Consider the following 20959-nt stretch of genomic DNA (forward strand, 5'->3'; position numbering starts at 1 on the left):
ACAGCGATTTCAATGGAACAAATTAACATCATCTTGCAGGGCACCACTGTATTCAGATAAATCATGTAAGCTTTCTTCTGCTACAGCAACTGGTTATGCAACCAATCACACAACCAGTTCAAAAACAGGCACACAATAGGGAGCCTGGTGAAGCATGGAAGCACTTTCATAAGCCTTCAGCCATCTCATAGCTCAACAAGAGTGGGTCCACTTCCTAACTGTATAAGGTATTATGGGAGCCTTACATGTTAGAATGAATACACTGAGAATAATGCAACAGTTCCTTTAAGAACATTAAAATTATTTCAATTAAGTGAAGCAGGAAAGGCCAAATTTATAGCAGAAAAATATACACTCAGGTCAAAAACAACCACACAGCCCATCTCTTTCCTGCTGAACAGGAAGTCCTGTAATTTTTTAAAGAGCCATATGATTGGAAAAAATAACCCTATAGAGTTGCTGAGTGTTTTAAGCTTGGAGCCACAATAAGGAATGATGCATCTTTAGAATGTTGTTCTTCAAGTGCATAACGTTAGAAAAATAAAAAACCAAAACATCATTCCTCTATCCTCCAAAGTCAATGGAGCTGCCATGGATGTATGTGAACATTTTCCTCCCTTTACTTGTTTGAGTCAGTCTTCAGTGACATTGACATGATGACAGCCCATATGTAGTTAATTAAGTACCAGATAGAAAAACCTGATATTTTTCCCCATCAATTTTTGAAGGTTTATATTTGAAGTCTGTTTCCCAATTTTATAAAGGCTAGGAGAATTTTGGAGACAGAACTAGGAGATAAGCATACTTGTCATCAAATTTGTAGAAGTAATTCTTTACCAAGGGTACCTTTCCCACAGCTGTCTAGCATAGTTTTCAGATCAACTCAACAAGCGGGAAGATCAAATGACAATGGGTATTCTGCATAATTAAATAATAACAGGAATCTCTCTGCTTTAAACTTCCACAAACCCTATTATATTAATTACTATAAAGAAGGATGTAGCAATCCATAGTGCTGTCAAATAGAACTATCAAGGATCTCAGTCATTGCTGCATTCCCACTGTCAGATAAGGCAGGTGGGAGTTCCCAATTTTTTAAAATCTAAGAGCATGATTAATCCCTTTCGTTTGCCACGCAGACTAATATGCTTAAGGCCTCATCCTAAAATACAGAGGCTTTGGGGCTAGTTGACCCTCACCCCACTCCTACTCCCCAATCTTGAGAATACCAGCCAGCAGTAGCCTCAGATCCATGAAATGGGGAAAAATCTATAATTTTAGGCAGTATCTGATTCAGGTAATTTCTATTGACTGAGCACTTCTTTCCCCAGCTCATTTATGATTCTGAACAAGCAGCCCTACATTATTATTTTCATTATTCCAACAGAGTAAAGAAGCTGGCTGGATAACTCAGTGGCTTAGGTATCTGGCTGTGGAGCCAGAGGTGTGGAGTTTGGTTCCCCACCGTGCTTCCTGAGAAGATCCAGCCTGTGTAGCCATAGGCAAGCTACGCAGTTCCAGTATGCCCCCAGAAGAAGGGAATGGTAAAGCACATAATTTGGAATTGGCTTGACAATGCACAATTACTATTAACAGAGTCCCCTGCTTCTTGGTGCTAATTTATGAAATTTGTGCAATTTTACTTTTCCTATTTTGCCTGAGTTGCTTGTGTTGTTGTAACTTGTAAATGCCATTAAAGGTTTCAGAATAGAACAGAACAGAGTAAGAAGTCTTAGAATACTGTGGATCAATGTGGATTTAAAAGGTGATTTGTCTGCAATCAAAATTAAGAATTTAGCAATACTGAAATTCTTCAGTATTTTCGAATTCAGCAGTTTAAAACATATTTGTCAGTTTCTTTAAAAACAACTAAATAAAATAACAGGATCATTGTGTGATGTTCTTATTTCAAAATAGATGTGAAGTTGACACTTATTGAAAATAAATGACACTGCAAAATGCAGATATTTATTTTCTGGGTGACATATATGTTCCAGTTATGACTATTTTATTAAGGCATACAAAATGATTGATGCAGCTGTAATCATTTTGTCTCACAGAGGCAGGATTTGCTGAGTGAAAGCTACTCAATAAAACACTGAAGGCTAATGCACACTCTGATGGCATGCAACATCAAGTTGTTCTTTTCCCATCAACTTTCCATCAACACAAACAGAAAATGCAAAAATAATTGCTTATTCCCAACAGTGCATTGGATTGTTGGTTACCACTGCAAACTGATCCTAAACCACATGCTTCCCCTTTATTATGTAGGGAATAATTTTGTAAGGAAATTAATCAATCTAATGCCAGTTTTTTCTGAACTTTTCTATTATTCTTGCTCTCATCCCTCACTATTTCTCTGTTAGGATATATTGGCCAGCACTATTATCTCCCATGAAGCTAGACAGAAATTAAAAACCAAATATTATAAAGGCATCGGCTTTAGCTTGGGGGAAAAAAAGTAAATATGAAGGTAGATGAAGACTGCCATCTGAGGAAGCCCATTTAGGAAACATGGTGCTACTGGATACCCACAGTGCTATACACTTTGTATACTGTGCATTAGCCAGTACCTTTGTTTCTATAACCTGCTCTAGAATGCTATATGTAACCATCATTCTGTATTATGCTTCAATCGGTGTGTACTTAGTAATGTGGAATTACATCTCGTTTTAGAATATTAAACCTAGATCAGACCATCTCGAATGTTAAGACACATTCATTTGTAGCATATGTATCAGATATACCTCTCTCTGCTCTGTTCTCCTCCAGGTATTTAGCCAGCATTATTGTTGTCTATTCGTGTATGTGTAATTTGTTAATAGACCAGTAACACAAATATTTTTTATACAAATGTGTGCACCAGTTAGTATTTTGTTGTTATAATGTTCAGCTGATGCTACAGATTTCCATAGCAAGTGAATTTTATTGAGACGGAAGGTCCTTTTCTTCCCATGGAAATTAGCTCTGCATGTGTGGTCTTGTTACAGCCTAAAATACAAATGAATTCTAATATTCAGACCACATTTCCTAGAATAGCTCCAGAGATCTCTTTTCTGGCTCTCTTTAGTTTCTGAATACCAAACTCTCACTCTTTTCAAACAGGAACATGTGTGATGATGCTCATAGAGATTCAGAAACTAGTATATTTTTTTTCAATACTGTGGTGAAGTTTTAAGAACAGGATTTTTCTATAACATACTGCCTACTGAGAAGGAAGAATTCTACTCAAACCAGAATCCAGGTAGAATCACTAATTCTGACTGGAGCTGATTTTCTGGAATAGGCCCTGTAACGGGTAGCCATGACCTCACTTGTCCGTCATAGCAGGGCAGTGAATCATCAGCCAATGGTGTGACGGAGGGTGGAACAGAAGGGGAGGAGCTGGTATAAAAAGGGGGTGGAAGAGTGTGTGGAGATTGATTGAGTGAGAGAGTGAGATCTGGAGAGATCTGGTGTGAGAGAGAAAGAGGCCTGCATGCCTGAGTGTCAGTGAGGGAAAGTCTATGTTTAACTAAATTAAGAAAGTGATTTACAAAGTGATTATCTTTCTGTGATTCTCATATTTTATTTTTGTAATCAATAAACCAAGTTTTATTTTTGAAAGAAACCCTTGTCCTTTTTATTTAAAGGAAAGGTTGGTGGCAGCAAGAGTGTTTAGTGGCGTGGTGGGCATTCTGAGAGGCCTGAGTAGGAGGTGACCTCAGAGTGGCTCAGCCACGTTACAGGCCCAAGATTCCTTCTTGCATCAGGAGCCAGGACAGCTTCAGAAATACATGAAAGAGAGCTGACTACAGACATGGGAGCTTTTCATTCATTGCCCAGGGGAAAGGCAAGAAGACAAGTCTCCCAAGGGAGATGAATACAAAGCACAGGTGTCCCAGCACAGGTGTCCCAGGAATCCTTCCCTGCTCACCCAGAATCAGCCCGGTCCAGTTACCGGGTTCCTCAGGGCACACAGTCTGGCAGCAGTGACATCACGCCAGTCATGAATGGAGTCCTGCTGGCACTTCCCTGCGTCTCCCAGCAGCCAACCACTCCAAAGAGGAGGTAGGGAGACAACTCTCCCCACTCAGCTGCTGAGCGATTGGCTGAGGGGAGAGCTGGGGAAGTGCCAGAGGGACTATGTCCGCAACTGGCATGTCATCGTCGCCACCAGGCACACATGCACCGAGGAGCCTGGAAGTGGACTGGGCTGGTTCTGGAGGGCAGGAGAGTACTGCCAGGACTCCCCCAGGAGACATATATGAAGCTCCCATGTCTAGAACAGAGCCCTGCCATTTCATGTTACACTGATTTTTCCTGCCCAGAGCTCTCCAGCACACCAGTGGCTGCAGCAGAAACAAAGAATGGCTAGTAAGACTGGATGAAAACTTCTTTTTACAGGATTATATACATCTCCACCTTACCTGCTATGAATCATCCAACACACTGAGAATGTCACTATTAATGTTCTTGGCACCGCAGAGGTATGGAGGCGTGTGTAGAGAATTACCTGTACTCATACTCTTACCATATGCTAAGACCAAACTGCAAACTTTGGTGAAACAGAATGTGTTTATTTTCCAAATTACCAAATGTATACAGACTGGTTTTCCTTTTCCCCATTAAGAACTTATAGTCCTAGACTATTCTTAATTATTTAGCTGCTCAGGTAACAATCCTTATTAAAAACAAGATGCTGTATAATAAGGATCATGCACATCTGCTTTACAGATGTGCTATGCAGAGTACAGACAGTTCTATCTCAAGTATTAGGCCAACCCCAAAATTCTACCTATTGCAAACAGGAAGTCACAACACCCAAACATTTTTAAAAATCTGCATCTGTGAACACTTTTACTTTACGCACCTCAGGAAGTGGGACTCCTACAGAGGGGAGAGTCTGTTGGAGAAAAACAGTTTCAGCTACAATATTAAAACTGGAAAGACACAAAAGTAAGTAAAAGACAATCCTGCAGGTGCATATGAAGACACAGGCATTCTGTTGAACAAACAAGTAATTTTAGATCTCTTCTTCTCATGCAAATTGCATCTCTAAAGAAAAGTAATCTTGAGTTATTTTATGTTTTTAAAAAATCCTTGCATACATTTGTATACCATGCCTTTCAAAACAACTCTGTTTACTTGTAGCTGACACATCAGGTAAAACAACACTATCCAGTAGCAAAAAAAATATTTTAAAACAGAAAAGTCAGCATAAATTTCAAGAGAACAGCATAAAACAATAAAAATCAGCCATGAAAAACCTTCTAGAAGAAAAAATGTTTTGACAGCCCATTGAAAAACAGGAAGAATAATTTATGGCAGATGTTCCCTGGAGAAACTTCAGTGACACATCTGAAAACGGAACGAACAGCTGAGTCATTGCTGGTAATAAGCTAGAGCAAGGTTTTTTAAGCCAATCAATGAAGTGACTTCTAAACATGATCTTTTAAACTCAGCATATGCACCAAAATGCTAAAGGGAGTATGGAAAGAAATGGATAATAAGTCATTAATGTAAGTAATATGTTCAGGCTGCTTGGTCCTCCTACCAGCATTCTAGTGGTTGCACTTTTAGCCAACCGAATTGTTTTTAAAGTTTGCTTCACATAAACAGCACTGCAGTAGTTTACTCTGGATGTAATGAGTTTCTTCTTTAGGTACAATTGCAGTTGGTGACTCAAAATAAGCAGGAAGCAGGTAGTTCTAGCTATGTGCCCCTGCTATGATTCTTGGGTACACATGCACACACTAGCTTGGTGTGGTGACAGGGATGCTTTGTTCACAACGAAGGAACAGAACAAAGTTGCAATTTGGCTTGTGCTAAGCAATAGGACACAAAGAAATTAAGCTCTATGGCAGATCCAGATGTCAATTCTGCCCACATGTCTATCTGTAAACACTTCTAGGACTTACTAATATCATCCACAACATTGGGGGTTTATACATTTGTTCATTTTCCAATGTTATTGGTGCCATCATTTGCCAGCCATGATCTACCAAATTCAACACAAGACAGATGATCCTGTAGCTATACAAAAAAACTGATGGAGACAAACACAACATCAGAAATACGCACATAAACCACTGGAGAAACGCTGTATTCTCCAAGCAAGCTCCTTTTCTAACTTCAGTGTTACCATCCAGGAAGCAAAGCTCTTCCACGACACATGCTCTAATGAAAGAGCACAAAACACATACAAAAAAGAGAGGTTACTTACCTGTAACTCTGGTTCTTCGAGTGGTCATCTGTGAATTCACACTCATGGGTTTAATCTGCGCCTGTGCAGAGGTCTCTGGAATATTCTACAGCTTAAACATGCATTCTCTAGGACCACCCCCCAGTTCACGTGGTCAGCCCATCCTTACAACTGCCTCAGTTCCCAAACTGCCCGCTGCTGAATAAAATAAAACAGATGTGACGGACAGAGGGAAGGACGGGCGGTAAGTGTGAATTACACAGATGACCACTCGAAGAAACAGAATTACAGGTAAGCAACATCTCTTTCTTCTTCATGGTCTCTGTGAATGCACACTAATGGGTGATTAACAAGCTTACCTTACAGGTGGAGGGACATCATAGCAAAACTGAGGACAAGACCGCACGACCAAAAGCCACGTCCGACTTAGCCCTTACATCCAGTTGATAATGGGATGCAAATGTCAACAGAGTGGACCAAATACCAGCCCTGCAAATATCTGGAATAGGTACACCTTGCAGAAAAGCTGTGGAAGTGGCTATTGCTCTGGTGGAATGAGCCTTAATCTGTGTAGGCAGAGGCTTTTGAGCAAGCTGATATTTGAGGCGTACCGTTTGAACAATCCATCGTGAAATAGTTTGAGTTGATATATGTGTTCCTCTATGTGGCAAATGCATAGAAACAAACAGCCTCTTAGACTTCTGAAAGGAGGCAGTTCTTTTGACATACAAAGCAAGAGCCCTTCTCACATCCAGAAGGTGGAGGGATCGCTCAAGGTCCGTTGTTGGTGATGGGAAGAAGGTAGGGAGGACAATAGGCTGACGGACATGTAATTTGGAAACGACCTTAGGGAGGAAGGAGATGGCTGGATACATTGTGACTTTATCTGGATGAAACTGCAGGAACGGAGGGCCTACTCATAGGGCTGCAAGTTTGGATGCCCTATGGGCCGATGTAATAACAACTAGAAACAGCACTTTAAAGGGGAGCAGATGTTCAGAAGAAGTGGCAAGAGGCTCAAAGGGTGGTAATGAAAGGCGATGGAGAACAGTGTGCAGGGATCACTGTGGTGGAACGGAAGTTCAGGATGGATGCAGGTTAGTGACACCTCGAAGGATCTGCTTCAGAGTAGGATGTCTGAAGAATAAGGCAGCATTCGAATCTTTTGGTTGGTAGGCTAAAATAGCGGACACATAAACTTTAATCATAGACAATGAGAGATGACAGTTGAAGAGATAAGAAAGAAAGGCCAAAACCACAGGGAGGGTAGTTGGACATGTAGGGAGATTATTTTGGCGAGCAAAGTTCTGGAAGGCAGACGATTTATAAGCGCAAAGTCGATTTGTGGCAGGTTTTCTCGCATGAACGAGGCTGATGTTCAGTGAGGGTGGCTCCTCCAAGCCGTGAGATGGAGAGATTGTAGGCTGGGCTGATAAGTTTGCCCCTGATGCTGAATGAGTAGGTGAGGAAGCAGGGGTAGACGGATGGATTGGGAGGCTATCGGCCTGAGCATCATGAACCATGGCTGTCTTGGCCACCAAAGGACTATCAGAATGGCATTGGAACGGTCCTGTCGCAATTTGACAATGGTCCGCAGGAGAAGTGGGATCGGTGGAAAGAGGTAAAGGAAATGTGTATTCCAATTTGCCATGAGAGCATCGCTAAGGGAACCTCAGCCCAGGCCTGCTCTGGAGAAGTACTGGATGCATTTGGCGTTGATTGCTGTGGCGAAAACGTCTATGTCTGGACAAGCCCATTTGGTGCACAGTTGGAAAAATATGGTTTCATCGAGGGACCGCTCATGCATCTGAGAGTTCAGTTTGCTGAGTCTGCTGATTGGTTGTGTTTTGTGGCAATGTGAACCACTATAGGGAAGATATGGTGAATTAGGCACCACTCCCAAAATTGGACAGCAAGATACAGAAAGGGTAGAGTATGTGTACCTCCCTGTTTGTTGATGTAAGAGAGAGAGAGCTGTCATATTGTCCATGGTCACTTCTGAATATCTACTCTCCTTTAAAGTGCTGTTTCTAGTCACTATCACGGTGCCGGCAATGAGTGGTGCAAAGGTGTGGAATGCTTTGAAAATCGCAAGCAATTCGAGGTTGATGATATGCAGACCCTTCTCATAAGGGGACCAGGTTGCATGAACTTGAAGGTCGTTGCAGTGTACACCCCAAATGACAGGGCTGGCATCGGTTGTAATTTGAGTCGTCAACTGCAAACGGTCTGCCAAGAAAGAGGTTGGCTGGGGTGATCCACCAATTAACTGAGGGGCAAGTTTGGGAGTGACTTGCAGAAGCATTGTGGGTGAGTTGAGAAGAGGGTCAAATAGGGAGAGGTACCATGACTGAGCGCATTTTTAGTCGGGCGTGCTGGATAACGGATGTGGTGGAGGCAATGAGGCCAAGGAAGCGCTGTACTTGATGAGCCATGATGAGCACATGAGGCTGGAAATGGTTGACAAGAATATTTTGATTGCACGTTCTCGAGGGAGAAAAGCCCTTGCGTGACATGAGTCTAGAACAGCGCCTATGTAAGTAACCTTTTGAGAGGGAGTTAGTACTCACTTGCTGACGTTGACCTTGAGGCCCAGATCTGCTAGTAATGAAAGAGTGACAGCAATGTTCCTCAGCGCTTGTTAGCTAAGAGCTGAGCTATGAGCAACCAGTCGTTGATGTACGGAAACATTGAGATTCCTAGAGTGCGAAGGTGCACTGCTATGGGGACCATGCATTTAGTAAATACTCATGGGACGGTGGAGAGGCAGAATGGGAGGACATTGAATTCATAGGTAGTGTGACCTAGGGAGAAGCGAATAAATTTGCAGTGATCTTGTCTGATGGTGATATGAAAATATGTGTTGCTCAGGTCGATGACCGAGAACCAGTCTCCCTTTTGCAGAAGAGGAAGGATATGCTCTAGAGTCACCATGCAAAAATGCTTTTGAATGATAAAATAATTGAGGTTGCAGAGGTCGAGAATGGGCTATAGATCACGGTCTTGTTCCAGGACGAGGAAATAACAAGAAAAGAATCCTGGGTAGGAAACACTTGGTGTGATGATTGAGATGGCTCCCTTCGAGAGGAGAGATTGAATCTCTAGATCGAGGGTGTTGGATGGCGGGTTAGGATGGTCCGTGGTGGGGGGAAGGAAATTAACTCTAGTGCATATCCAGTGGATATGACTGACAGAACCCACAAATCAGTGGTTATGTGTGCCCAAGGTTGAAAATGGGGTGCTAGGCAGTTGCTCGGGGGAGTGGATAGGGTATGGATTTGGATAGTAGGCAAATCAAAGATTCTGTTTGTTCTTTTTATCAGGACGGCTGAAGGATTGCTGAGGACGCTGATGCTGAGTGTGCTGGCGAGGTTGGAACATGGAAAATGATTGAGATAAGTAACGTTGTTTTTCTGGAAAGGACTTGTATTGGTGAAAGGGATATGGACGATGCCACTGGTATCTCTGAGGCTGATAATATGACTGAGTATTATATAAGCATGCTGTCTTTCTCATCTTTTGTAAGTTGTCAAGAATCTCATCTGTTTTCTTGTCAAATAGACCCACACCATCAAAGGGTAAGTCTTCAATATGCATCCTAGAGTCTTCCGAGATTTAAGTGGAGCGGAGCCAGGCATGTCTGCGTAAAGCAACGGCTCTGGTCATATGTCTGAAGGCTGCCTCTATGTGTCATGCCATGATGCATTCTTGTCTCGCTAATGCCATAGCCTCTTGATGATAAGCAAGACCATTAGGCTTGTACTCCCCAGATGCTGACTGTTGTGATGGTAGGGCATTGTTCCAGAGAAACCTATGATAGGCTCCCATTGCTGCTAAATAGTTGGCAGCGCGTAAGGTGAAAGATGCTAGAGAATAAACTCTATGGCTGATAATGTCCAACTTTCTGCCCTCTTTATTGTTTGGAGTGGTGTTAGAGGGATTACGTGCTCAGCTTTGCATTGCGTCTACAATCATTGAGTTAGGAGGATGATGTTTTGAGAGAAATTCCGTATCAGTGCCATGAGTCTTGTAGACTCTCTGAGAAATCTGAGGCACTGAAGACGGTTTAGACCAAGACTGCTTAATCAGTTTGAGCAGCCATAGAATGAAACCCATCTGAAGTGGGGGTGTCTGATCCTCATCAATATCATCATACACCTTATCAGATCCAAAATGAGTTGGCTGCTGGACCTCAAGGTCCATGGCTTTGGCAATGTGGAGAATCAATTGTGAGCAAGATGAGAAATCTTCTGATGGAGATGGCGCATTGGTGTCAGCCACATTGGAACCAGGAGTCGGAAGATTGGGGGGTGATTCTAGTGGTGTTATTGAATCCTAGGACTCAGAACCTGAAGATTGTGCTGGTGAACGCAAAGAACCCTGTTGGTATGAAGAGGCCGACATATCAGGAAGAGCGTCTGGCCAGTGTCATTTGGGAGCCATGGTACCACTCTTGCAAGGTATTGCTCAAGCTGAGTGATCCAACCTACACTTTTGAGGTTTCTTAGGGTCTACAGCACCGGGTGAAGGGCTGGTATAAGTCGTGGGGACCTGTAGGAATGATGAACAGACTTGAGAAAGAGTAGCCATATTGGCCATCGGTACGGAGGGCTTGGTCGCTGGTTCTGGATGATGCCAATACCATCTAGGCTGTGGTTCGTAGTAAGCCGGAGGCTCATAAACAGTGACTTGCTTGAGCCGGTGTTGTCGAGGCTGAGAATCCCATGATACCAGCAGTCCCGAAGGTCTCGGAGGCTGTGAGAGAGTGATATCAGAATGGCCAGTGTCCTCGATGTGGTAGAGTTTAGCTCTCTTCTTCTGCAAAGGCACTGGATCAGCAGGGACAGATGCAGATTCAGACTCACACCCGGACACAGAGCAACCCAAAGATTTGGGGCTTGAACAGGCCAGATAAGGTAGTACAGTTACTTCAGCTGAGGTGTCTGCCCAGGAGGGAGATTGAACCAACAGAGGAGAAGGCGATTGTCCAGATGGAGGCAGAATGGATTCATGGTCAGTATCAAGATTGATAGGTGGTTGATCCTGCATGGGAGGATGTTGTACCAGTGGCTGAGCATCGATGGAAGACTTCTTTGGTTTCTTTGGTTTGGTACCGACCGGTTTTGGAGTGGATTTCGGTGTCACAGTCGATTGAGATGCCAATCCCGAGAGGCAATTTTGGCTTAGATTTAGGTGTTGGCAATGGAGAGTTAGTAGCAGAAGGGACCGGTGGTGGTTGTGAACCCTGTGTCTCATCCATCTTGGATGGGGGACGAAGAGATTGCTCCCACAAGAAAGATCTAAGGTGCTGTTGGTGGAGTTTGATGGCTTGTTTAGTGAAATTTTTACAATGGGAGCAGTGAGGCCGGTTGATGCGATTCTCCCAGACAAAACAGGCAAGAACCGTGGCTGTCAGACACAGGCAACTTATTCATGCACGAAGTGCACCTCTTACACGGCCCTGTGGGGGCCATAAATGGCAGGAATGGAAAGGAAGGGGGGGGAATAGGGGGGATTTAAAAAATAAAATAAAATCCAAATCTCATAAAGAATAATGAAGAGAGTCCATTCTAAATAACAATACGATTATTATGTTTCCACAGGAAAAAGAACCAGATTGCACGAATGGAGAGCTCAACAGATGAGACCTCAGCAGTGGCAAAAAGGAACTGAGGCAGTCATAAGGATGGGCGGACCATGTGTACTGGGAGGCGGTCCTAGTGAATGCATGTTTGAGCTCTAGAATATTCCGGAGACCTCTGTGCAGGCGCAGATTAAACCCATTAGTGTGCATTCACAGAGACCACTCGAAGAACAAGAGGTTTGCTTCTTGTGGCTTGAATAGGGGCAAAGTTTTTTTTAAAAAAAAATCATATGGTAATTAGTACATCTATTCAGAGATGTACACATCAGAAACCAACTTCTGTTTTCTTAATGATCACCCTTCACTGGCAGCATTTACTGAACTTCCATTCCTTCTGGACTGTTATAATGGTCAACACAGAGAATTTATCTAGAGTTTAAATATGCACTTTCACTTGGATTTTGGCTACCTGTTTCATCTTTGCTGAAATGTCATTGTAATTTTGAAATGCTCCTTGTTAAATAACTGCTGCTAAGATAACCATCAATGTTTCTACCGTATGCATGTCCGTCCCCTTCTACCTACTCCAGTGCATAAATATGTTCTTCTTAAGAAATACTCGGTACTTCTGATGAAGTGGGCTACTGTTCACATAACCTTCTACCAAATAACACTGACTGTCTTTAAGGAGCCACAAGATTCTTGTTTTACACTGTAAAGATATGACATGGAATCAAAAGTCACTGAGAGGTCAAAAACCCAACTATGCATGTTGAAGATCATAATGTCATAAATCTTTTCAAAAGGTTTCTTTCTGTCAAGAAATGGTTGTTTACCGCATTGACATCCTAAGGTAAAATTGAGGATGACTAAATAGCAGAAGCTATAATATAGCACCCCTACAATCTAATACTGAATTTTATTTAACAAATGATGATAGTTAATTGAAAGATGCCTCTTCCTCTTGGGGGTAGTTATTAATTTCAGTCTGACATTAAAAAGAACAAAAATAGCTCTTGCTGTAGATAAGAACACTTTCATACTTCAAACCATTTTTGGCTGGAAAGAAACTATGCTTGAAACCAAGTGTATCCCTTCCGAGTTTTTAGTACAAGGTCCTCTACAGGTACATGTCATACAAAAATATAAAGGTACATTTACTCCACAAATTAAAACACTAGAAAAATAAAAAATAAAGAAGTCAAAAACATTGTGACACCTCAAAGATGAACTGCTACATTTTAATGTGAGTTTTCATGGACAAGTCCACTTCCTCAGATCATATTGGACCATATTTCAGTGCAAAGCTCCCAAACAACCTGGTTGCATACAGGAGATCAATAGGGAAGGATTCTATTTCTCTAGCACTCTTCACAGAGTGTTTCCATTTTTATAAAGGGTTAATATATGGACCAGAGCACGCCAGGCCCTCCTGTCTTCCACTGCCTCCTGGAGTTAGGTCAAATTCATGTTGGTAGCTTCAAAGACAACGTCCAACCATCTCGTCTTCTATCGTCCCCTTCTCCTCTTGCCTTCACACTTTCCCAACATCAGCGTCTTTTCCACGGAGTCTTCTCTTCTCATGAGATGGCCAAAGTATTGGAGCCTCAGTTTCAGGATCTGTCCTTCCAGTGAGCACTCAGGGTTGATTTCCTTCAGAATGGATAGGTTTGTTCTCCTTGCAGTCCAGGGGACTCTCAAGAGACTCCTCCAGCACCACAATTCAAAAGCATCAATTCTTTGGCGGTCAGCCTTCTTTATGGCCCAGTACTCACTTCCATACATTGCTACTGGAAAAACTATGGCTTGGACTATGTGGACCTTTGTCAGCAAGGTGATGTCTCTGCTTTTTAAGATGCTGTCTAGGTTTGCCATCACTTTCTTCCCAAGAAGCAGGCATCTTTAATTTCATGGCTACTGTCACCATCTGCAATGATCATGGAGCCGAAGAAAGTAAAATCTGTCACTGCCTCCATATCTTCCCCATCATTTTTGAGATTGCATCCCAGTACAGCTTTTCCCACTCTTTTGTTGACTATGAAGACTACTCCATTTCTTTTACGGGTTTCTTGCCCACTATAGTAGATATGATAATCGTCTGAATTGAATTCACTCATTCCTGTCCATTTTAGTTCACTGACGGCCATGATGTCAATGTTTATTCTTGCCATCTCCTGTTTGACCACATCCAGCTTCCCAAGGTTCACAGATCTTACATTCCAGGTTCCTATGCAGTATTTTTATCTATCTATATGTCTGTCTGTCCGTCCGTCCGTCCGTCCGTTTGTTTGTTTGTTTTTTGTTTATATTATTAGATTTTTACCCCGCCCTCCCTAGACAGCATCTACTTGGGGCGGCTTACAAATGTCATAAAATATCACAAAATACAATACAATACGATACAAAATACAATAAAACAACATAATCATTAAACAATTAAATCAATAATATAATGTGCTCAAGATGGGGAATGATAGAACAAAAAGATAGAATTCAAGGACTGACAGAAGGGAAGGCCTGCCTAAAGAGCTAAGTCTTTAAATGGCTCTTAAAAACACCCAGCGAGGGTGCCAGGCAGATCTCTGTTGGAAGACTATTACATAGTTGAGGGGCCACTGCTGAGAAGGCCCGGTTTCTACTTCTTTCTTTCTGAACCTCTCTCTCCGTCAGGCCCCTCAACCGACCCTCCTGGCTGTGCCAAGTAATTCAGGTTGATCTAGGTGGGAGAAGGCAATCTGCCAAATATTTCTTTGCAGCATCGAACTTTCCTTTCACTTCCAGGTGCGTCCACAGCTGAGTGTCCTCTCAACTTTGGCCCAACTCCTTCATTAGCTCTGCAGCTACTTGTACTTGTCCTTCGCTCTTCTTCAGTAGCATGTTAGACACCTTCTGACCTGAGGGGCTCATCTTCCAGTGTCATATCTTTTAGCCTTTTGTTTCTGTTCATGGGGTTTTCTTGGCAAAGATACTGGAGTGGCTTGCCAATTCCTGCTCCAGGTGGATCGTATTTAGTCAGAACTCTCCACTATGACCTGTCCATCTTGGGTGTCCCTGCACGACATAGCCCATAGCTTCTCTGAATTACATACATATTTCTTATAACACTTCCAGACATCACAAGGAAAGACTGGCAGGCACAATGGGAATGGAGCTGTTCAACATGCCTGGGTTCTTCCTTGGAATAGGAGAAACAGCCAAGGCTAACTTTCTAATCTACTCTATACAACTTTCTGGAGAAAAATATTTATCTCCATCAGCTGCAGCTGCCAACATTTACCACAGCTCTAGATGGAGTTTATTTTCCTATGATATCCTATACAACCCAATGAGTAGTAGCAGGAAATTTCCATGTTTCTGAAACATGGATTCAGAAGACACATGGTGGCATCCAACTGTTATACTTTTTCAATTGTTTATATTAACATCATTATCACGCTTTCTTTCCAAGGTAAACATTTTAGCATTGTGCATTTATTTTAATTTCAGAAGAACTTAGCTGCCAACATTCCACATAGCTGGTGGAAGCCATTGTACAGTTCCAGTACTGCTCTTGAGCACTGGGCATTAGACTGCTGTTTATTTTAATTTAATTGTCTTAATTTAGCAGAGTATATGCCACTTGTATTTTATTATTATATTTTGGTATTTGTTGATTACTAATATTTTAAACAATTGATTTGGTTGTTGTTATATGATATCCTGACTGTATACTACCCAGAGAGTGCTTGTTCACTAATATGGCAGTATAAAAATATAATAAACAAACTTATTTTATTCTTCCATTGCCCCTTCTTTTCTTCTTAGCATTGGTTACAGTTAAACATTTCACAATGAAGTGGCCACTGTTTCATGAGTAGACGGCCCAGTTTTACAAGGCTAATATTTTTTACTCTAACCAAGAAAAAAGCCATGTTGTCTGACTACAATAGGAGATGAAGTTCTACAAAGTATCCTAACTTGTAATATAAGGCATTATTTTGTACCATAAGAAGCCCACAAAGTTGAAAAACATCATTTGGATTTTCTGACATACTTAATTCAAAATAATAATAAAACATGATCAGGGATTAGGTAGGTCCAGTAGAAAAGAGTCCTTGGAAAAAACCTTGATGTTAGGAAGGTGTGATGGCAAGAGGAGAAGGGGACGACCAAGGATGAGATGGCTGGACAGTGTCTGCGAAGCAACCAACATGAACCTGACACAACTCCGGGAGGCAGTAGAAGACAGGAGGGCCTGGCGTGCTCTGGTCCATGGGGTCACGAAGAGTCGGACACGACTAAACGACTAAACACACACACACAGTAGATTCTCTCTAGCAAGGAACTATTGTCTATTACTGAGTAGAATTTCAAAAGGGAAGGAGGGGAAATCATTTTCTTGAGATTTACAAAAACAATACTTTTAGATAGCAAGATATAATTTAATAATGATCTATCAGTGATTACACTGACAAACAGAAGGATGACATCATAAACCAGGGGAAAAGTTAATTAAGGATCCTAAACCAGCTGGCACTTATGTTGCATAGACAACATTATATAAAACAAGTCACAATGGGGGTGTGTGTTGTATAATTATCCACCTACTTCCAATACTCCGCTTCTAACCTTGCTGTAAAATAATTCCATAGCCCTATAGAAGATGGGATTAAACTGAATTAAAGGTTTCCTTAAACTCACTGCCAGTCAACCTCATCATGAACTTTCATTATGTGCATGCAATTAATTGGATCCAATGAACAGTTTCAGAACTGAGTTATAGCCTCCCCCTTACCATATAATTAGAATATAATTACCCACAGGATATCAGAAAGATGCAAAACCTTTCTTCTAAATGCACCCTCATTAGGAAACAAATCTCAATGTACATTTATTTGATCAGTGTGAATTAATTAAAATGCTACAGAAATAAGTGGATAGCCATAAACTGAATCTGACATCTATTTAAAAGGCTATCACTTGAGATCCGCATGCAGTTTGTAACTGACATAATTTCATTTGCATCACCAAAGTTCACCATAAAACACATTACAAACTATATATATGCACAGAGTTCCCCCTTGAATAACTTTTGTTACAGGTAAAACATTGTCTTCTTTTAGTGTTTCTTGCAGTCCTTATGGGGAAATATAATTATTATTCTGTTCTGAATAGCTAGCATAAAGATAGCAGGGATGAACAAGGCTATGTAGAAATACTTTCCCTGTATCCTAAAGTTTGTTTTAGGCTTTCTTCCATGTGAACAATCATAGAGTTCAGCTGAGAACGGAGAAGGCAAACATCAAACATACAAGGAACAAATCTTTTGGAGTACGTTCCGACACCATAAGTAAGCAAGCTTTGAAAAGAAACACACAGCAAGAGGAGATTTTGCAAACACTAAAAACTAGATTGTGTATACACAAGAAATACACTAGATTGTGTAAAAAAAAAAGAACACTAGATTGAAAAAGCTAAATGCAGCAAGAGCAAACTTAATGTGTTGAACGTAAGAAAGCTATAAAGAATAAAATGTTAAGAAGTACAAAGAAAGAAGTTTATTATGTTATCTATTATAACCTGTGGTAATAGGTTAATTATACTATTATTAAAAGGATCTAAATTGTTGTGGACTTAAAAAATTCCAATAACCAGTGGAGACTGCAGCAACCAAGAAAGAAACCTCACGTTGGGGGAAGGAAGGAAGGGAAATGTCAGTACATACCAAGTCTAGGGCAAGCATATGCTTAGAAGAATCTGGGATTACAAAAACTGACTATAACTCAGCTATCTCCCGAATAGGACCCAAGGTGGCTTACAGTATTAAAACAAATACTATGAACAGCTTTAACAAAAGAATTTTTTACAGCACAGAAAAAGAGAGAGTTAAACAGGTATTTAAAAAACTAATAGGTAAAAACAGTTGTAATTTTTTTTAAAATTTAAAACATTAAAAGCATCGAAAACAAGAAATTAATTTAAGAACCCCCTTCTCAGGCAGCCAGTCACTAAAATAATTCAAATTTCATGTTATCCCTAATCAATTGGACAAAAAAGGGAAACTATATTTAAAAAGACTTCATGCTTGGAAAGTAAGTATTCCTCTCGTGAGCACAATGGTTAAAATATAGGCCTTTGCATTTCAAATGAAGGAAGATGTTAATGAACCGGAAGATTTAACAGAGAGCTGTGAGGGGTAACAAACACAGTAGATAAACAACATGATAAAGAGCTTTTAAAATGCATTTATATTTTATCCATAAAAAATGGGGGGGGGGGATAAGTCACATGGATCATGTGAGACCTGCAAGAAATGTTGTAGTGTATCCCTATTCTCTAGACACATAGCTTCTATCTGAGCCTGAAGTGACACCTCCCTGAAACACTGCTTATCCCAAAGGCAAAAAGCTCAGTGAAACAAGCTAAATCAGGAGTTTTTCCTACAGGTTCCATCTAGCTTGCAATGTCATCTCTTGAAACCTCAGCATGACAGGAATCCTGATAATACAAGGTTCCTAATTTCACTGAAAGAAATGAAAGTGAAAACATGTAAAAGTCCCTTCCAGACTTTGCTGTTCAACAGGGAAGACTCAAAGACAGTGAGAACAAGAATTGGGGGTGGTGGTGGAGGAGGGCATGTGCACATCCTTCCTCGTGTGTGCAACCAAAGTACCTCTATTTTTTCATGGCAAAATGACCACCAAGCTACATACATTGTGTAATATGATTGCTGTGTTACCATAGCATGTCCTGAAGTGTTGATTCCATCATTCAATGTGTATTGAAAAAAGAAATACAGTTAACGGGCATTTGCACAACCATATCAATATTTGTAGTACAGACACTAAATAAATTACGAAGTTGTTAGAAGCAGTCATTGTGATGAGGAAGAGTTTTGTGCTGAATGAAGTCTGAGTGTAAGAGCAAGAGCTTTGAGGTAGTTAGCTAAAAGCTGTGCTGAAGACTGTACCTGTTTGTGTGAGTGTGAAGGAGCTATGGAAATATCGGCTAAAATCCTGTTCGCTCTGCTAAGCTGTGCAATGGATGGTGTCAGCAGCCATGACTGCACCACAGTCATTTCAGGGTGATTCAAAATGTCTTTGTCCCCAACCCCAGGTTCCAGGGACCCCTAGGGATCCTCCATTTGTCCTGTGGAACCCTCTGAGAGCCACAGATGAGGGTCGGGAATGATTTAAAGCTTGAAAATCAGTGATGCCCTGGGTCTGCTCCTGCTTCCATAGTGTGCAGTCATGGACTCCCTATGTATACATGCATATGTTTTCAATATTGAACCTTCTTATTCTTTTGGTTTCTACTCAATTTTTTCATTATAAATCCTGTTTATTATTTTTAAACATTAGCAGTCACAAGATATTATACCATACATATTACCAGTCAGCTCTGAAGCATCACTTCTCCACTGTTCCTATGAGGAGATGTGGAGGGACCTCACAAGACCACGTCTTGTTTTAGAATGCCTTATTTTCTTTTGCTACGTTCAAACTAGGCCTGAAGGACAAACAATTTCAGCAGTCTCAGCAAAGGATTGCTGCTAACTTTATATTTGTGTACAATGCATTGTTAACCTGCAGATTTTACTATAGGAAGTTGTGTTGGCTGTCATAAGTTTACACTGCTTTTAAAAAGGACTAGATAAATCCAAGGAGAATTCAGAGTTCCCAGTGGATACATTTCCGCCTGCATTATCATCAATATGGAAGATAACAAGAACTTAAATGTAAAGTCATTGTTAAGAGAAAACACTGGCATCAGTTTTGAACTTCACAGAGTTTACATTAAGGTCATGATTGCTTCTCAACATCAAGATTTTCCTCTTCTTTTCACTCCAAAGCCTGCTAAGGAGCTGTATCATTGTTATTAATGCTATTTATGGCTAAAGAATGTTTGCACTTTAGAAAGGCATATTGTCTTGACAAATATATGAGCCACTAGCATTCTGTACCTCCACAAGTCCTTTTAAAAAATCATGAAATATTATGTTTGGTGATCCAACAGCCTCCAGGGTCTTTTGTGCTTAAAGAATACAAGACAAAACCAAGAATCAGTCTGCATCTATTATAGAAGTCAAGCAAGTGCTAGATGGCAAGAGACCACAATTACAAAGAGGTTACAATCCTATACAACTCCTTTCCATCAGTCTCTGACCATATAAAAACCATTCTAAGCATGCTTATTTCTTTCCAAAATTGAAGGGTGGTTGGGTTGGGTATACATAATATGCATAGCCATCTTCACAGTTTATTTTCGAAGACCTCTACCTTGAAGCAGTTCTGTGTAGCACTGTTTGCAGGCAATGGATCTGCATCGCTATTTTCATAGTGAAATTGTCTTTGTAGACAAGAGAAATTTACTGCTCAGTCTTACAGCAGAAAACATAATGTTGATGCATAGCTTGCTGCAAGGCCAATGCATCATTTTAGGTAACCTCCGGCTGAGATCAGAGCCCTCGGCACTGCAAATATATAATGTGCATCCCAAGCAAAACATGCCCATAAGAATAACTTCATTATTCTGGGAAGCTAGATCTATAAAAGAGGTAAGATGCATAAGTATTCTGCCTATATAATTTCTGGTAAATTCAATATGACTGAGTGATTAAAACTAAAGACAGATCCAGCTACAGCAGAAGCAGCAATCTTCAAACAGCCATGCAGACTTTAGAAGTCTGTAGTTTGAAAAGTATTCTTTGACAATGGATAAAGAAGAACTTACCAATACTGCTGGGCAAATTGATGTGGGTGGTAGAACATGATCCTTCAGAGGGCCACAGTCACATTCAGGTTTTAGGTGTGAAGCACATTTGTTATGCAGCTACAAAGAAACAGAGCAATATCACTGAAGATTTAAAATAAAGAGTTCATGAATATGAATGCACTGAAACATTCACCCTCCAAAATAATACAGATTTGAGAAATATATTTGGAAGTCTGAAGAATCAATCTTATCTTGGACAGGAATTGTTTTGCTTTGATCCCATGGAGAAGACATGGTATGAGAGGAACAAATCACACTGGTAGTGTTTATGAAAGGAGATGGTTAAAAAGATTCTTTCATCCCACTTTATAAAACCCTGTGATGATTCTGCGGGATGACTCTTCAGTCCTTGGGGAAATGTGTAAAGAAGGAGAAGGATGGCTAGTAGGGATGTGCATGGTGAATATTTCCATACTACTTTCATGTTGGGTTCT

General features: G+C 40.9%; 1 protein-coding gene across 2 annotated transcripts in view; it reads right to left on the minus strand.

Moving 5' to 3' along the window:
- DGKB (diacylglycerol kinase beta) overlaps positions 1-20959 on the minus strand; it is a 316591-nt gene that overhangs the window by 217742 nt on the left and 77890 nt on the right. The window contains exons 13-14 of one of the 2 annotated variants that reach the window (XM_020781524.3): positions 20484-20582; positions 4856-4888 (exon numbers count right to left, since the gene is read on the minus strand). In XM_020781524.3, coding sequence (XP_020637183.3) covers positions 4856-4888; positions 20484-20582 — 132 coding nt within the window. The remainder of the gene's footprint in view (positions 1-4855; positions 4889-20483; positions 20583-20959) is intronic. The other variant, XM_020781534.3, reaches the window with a different exon arrangement.

This window comes from Pogona vitticeps, chromosome 6 (genome assembly GCF_051106095.1).
Source record: "Pogona vitticeps strain Pit_001003342236 chromosome 6, PviZW2.1, whole genome shotgun sequence".
Taxonomy (NCBI): Eukaryota; Metazoa; Chordata; class Lepidosauria; order Squamata; family Agamidae; genus Pogona; species Pogona vitticeps.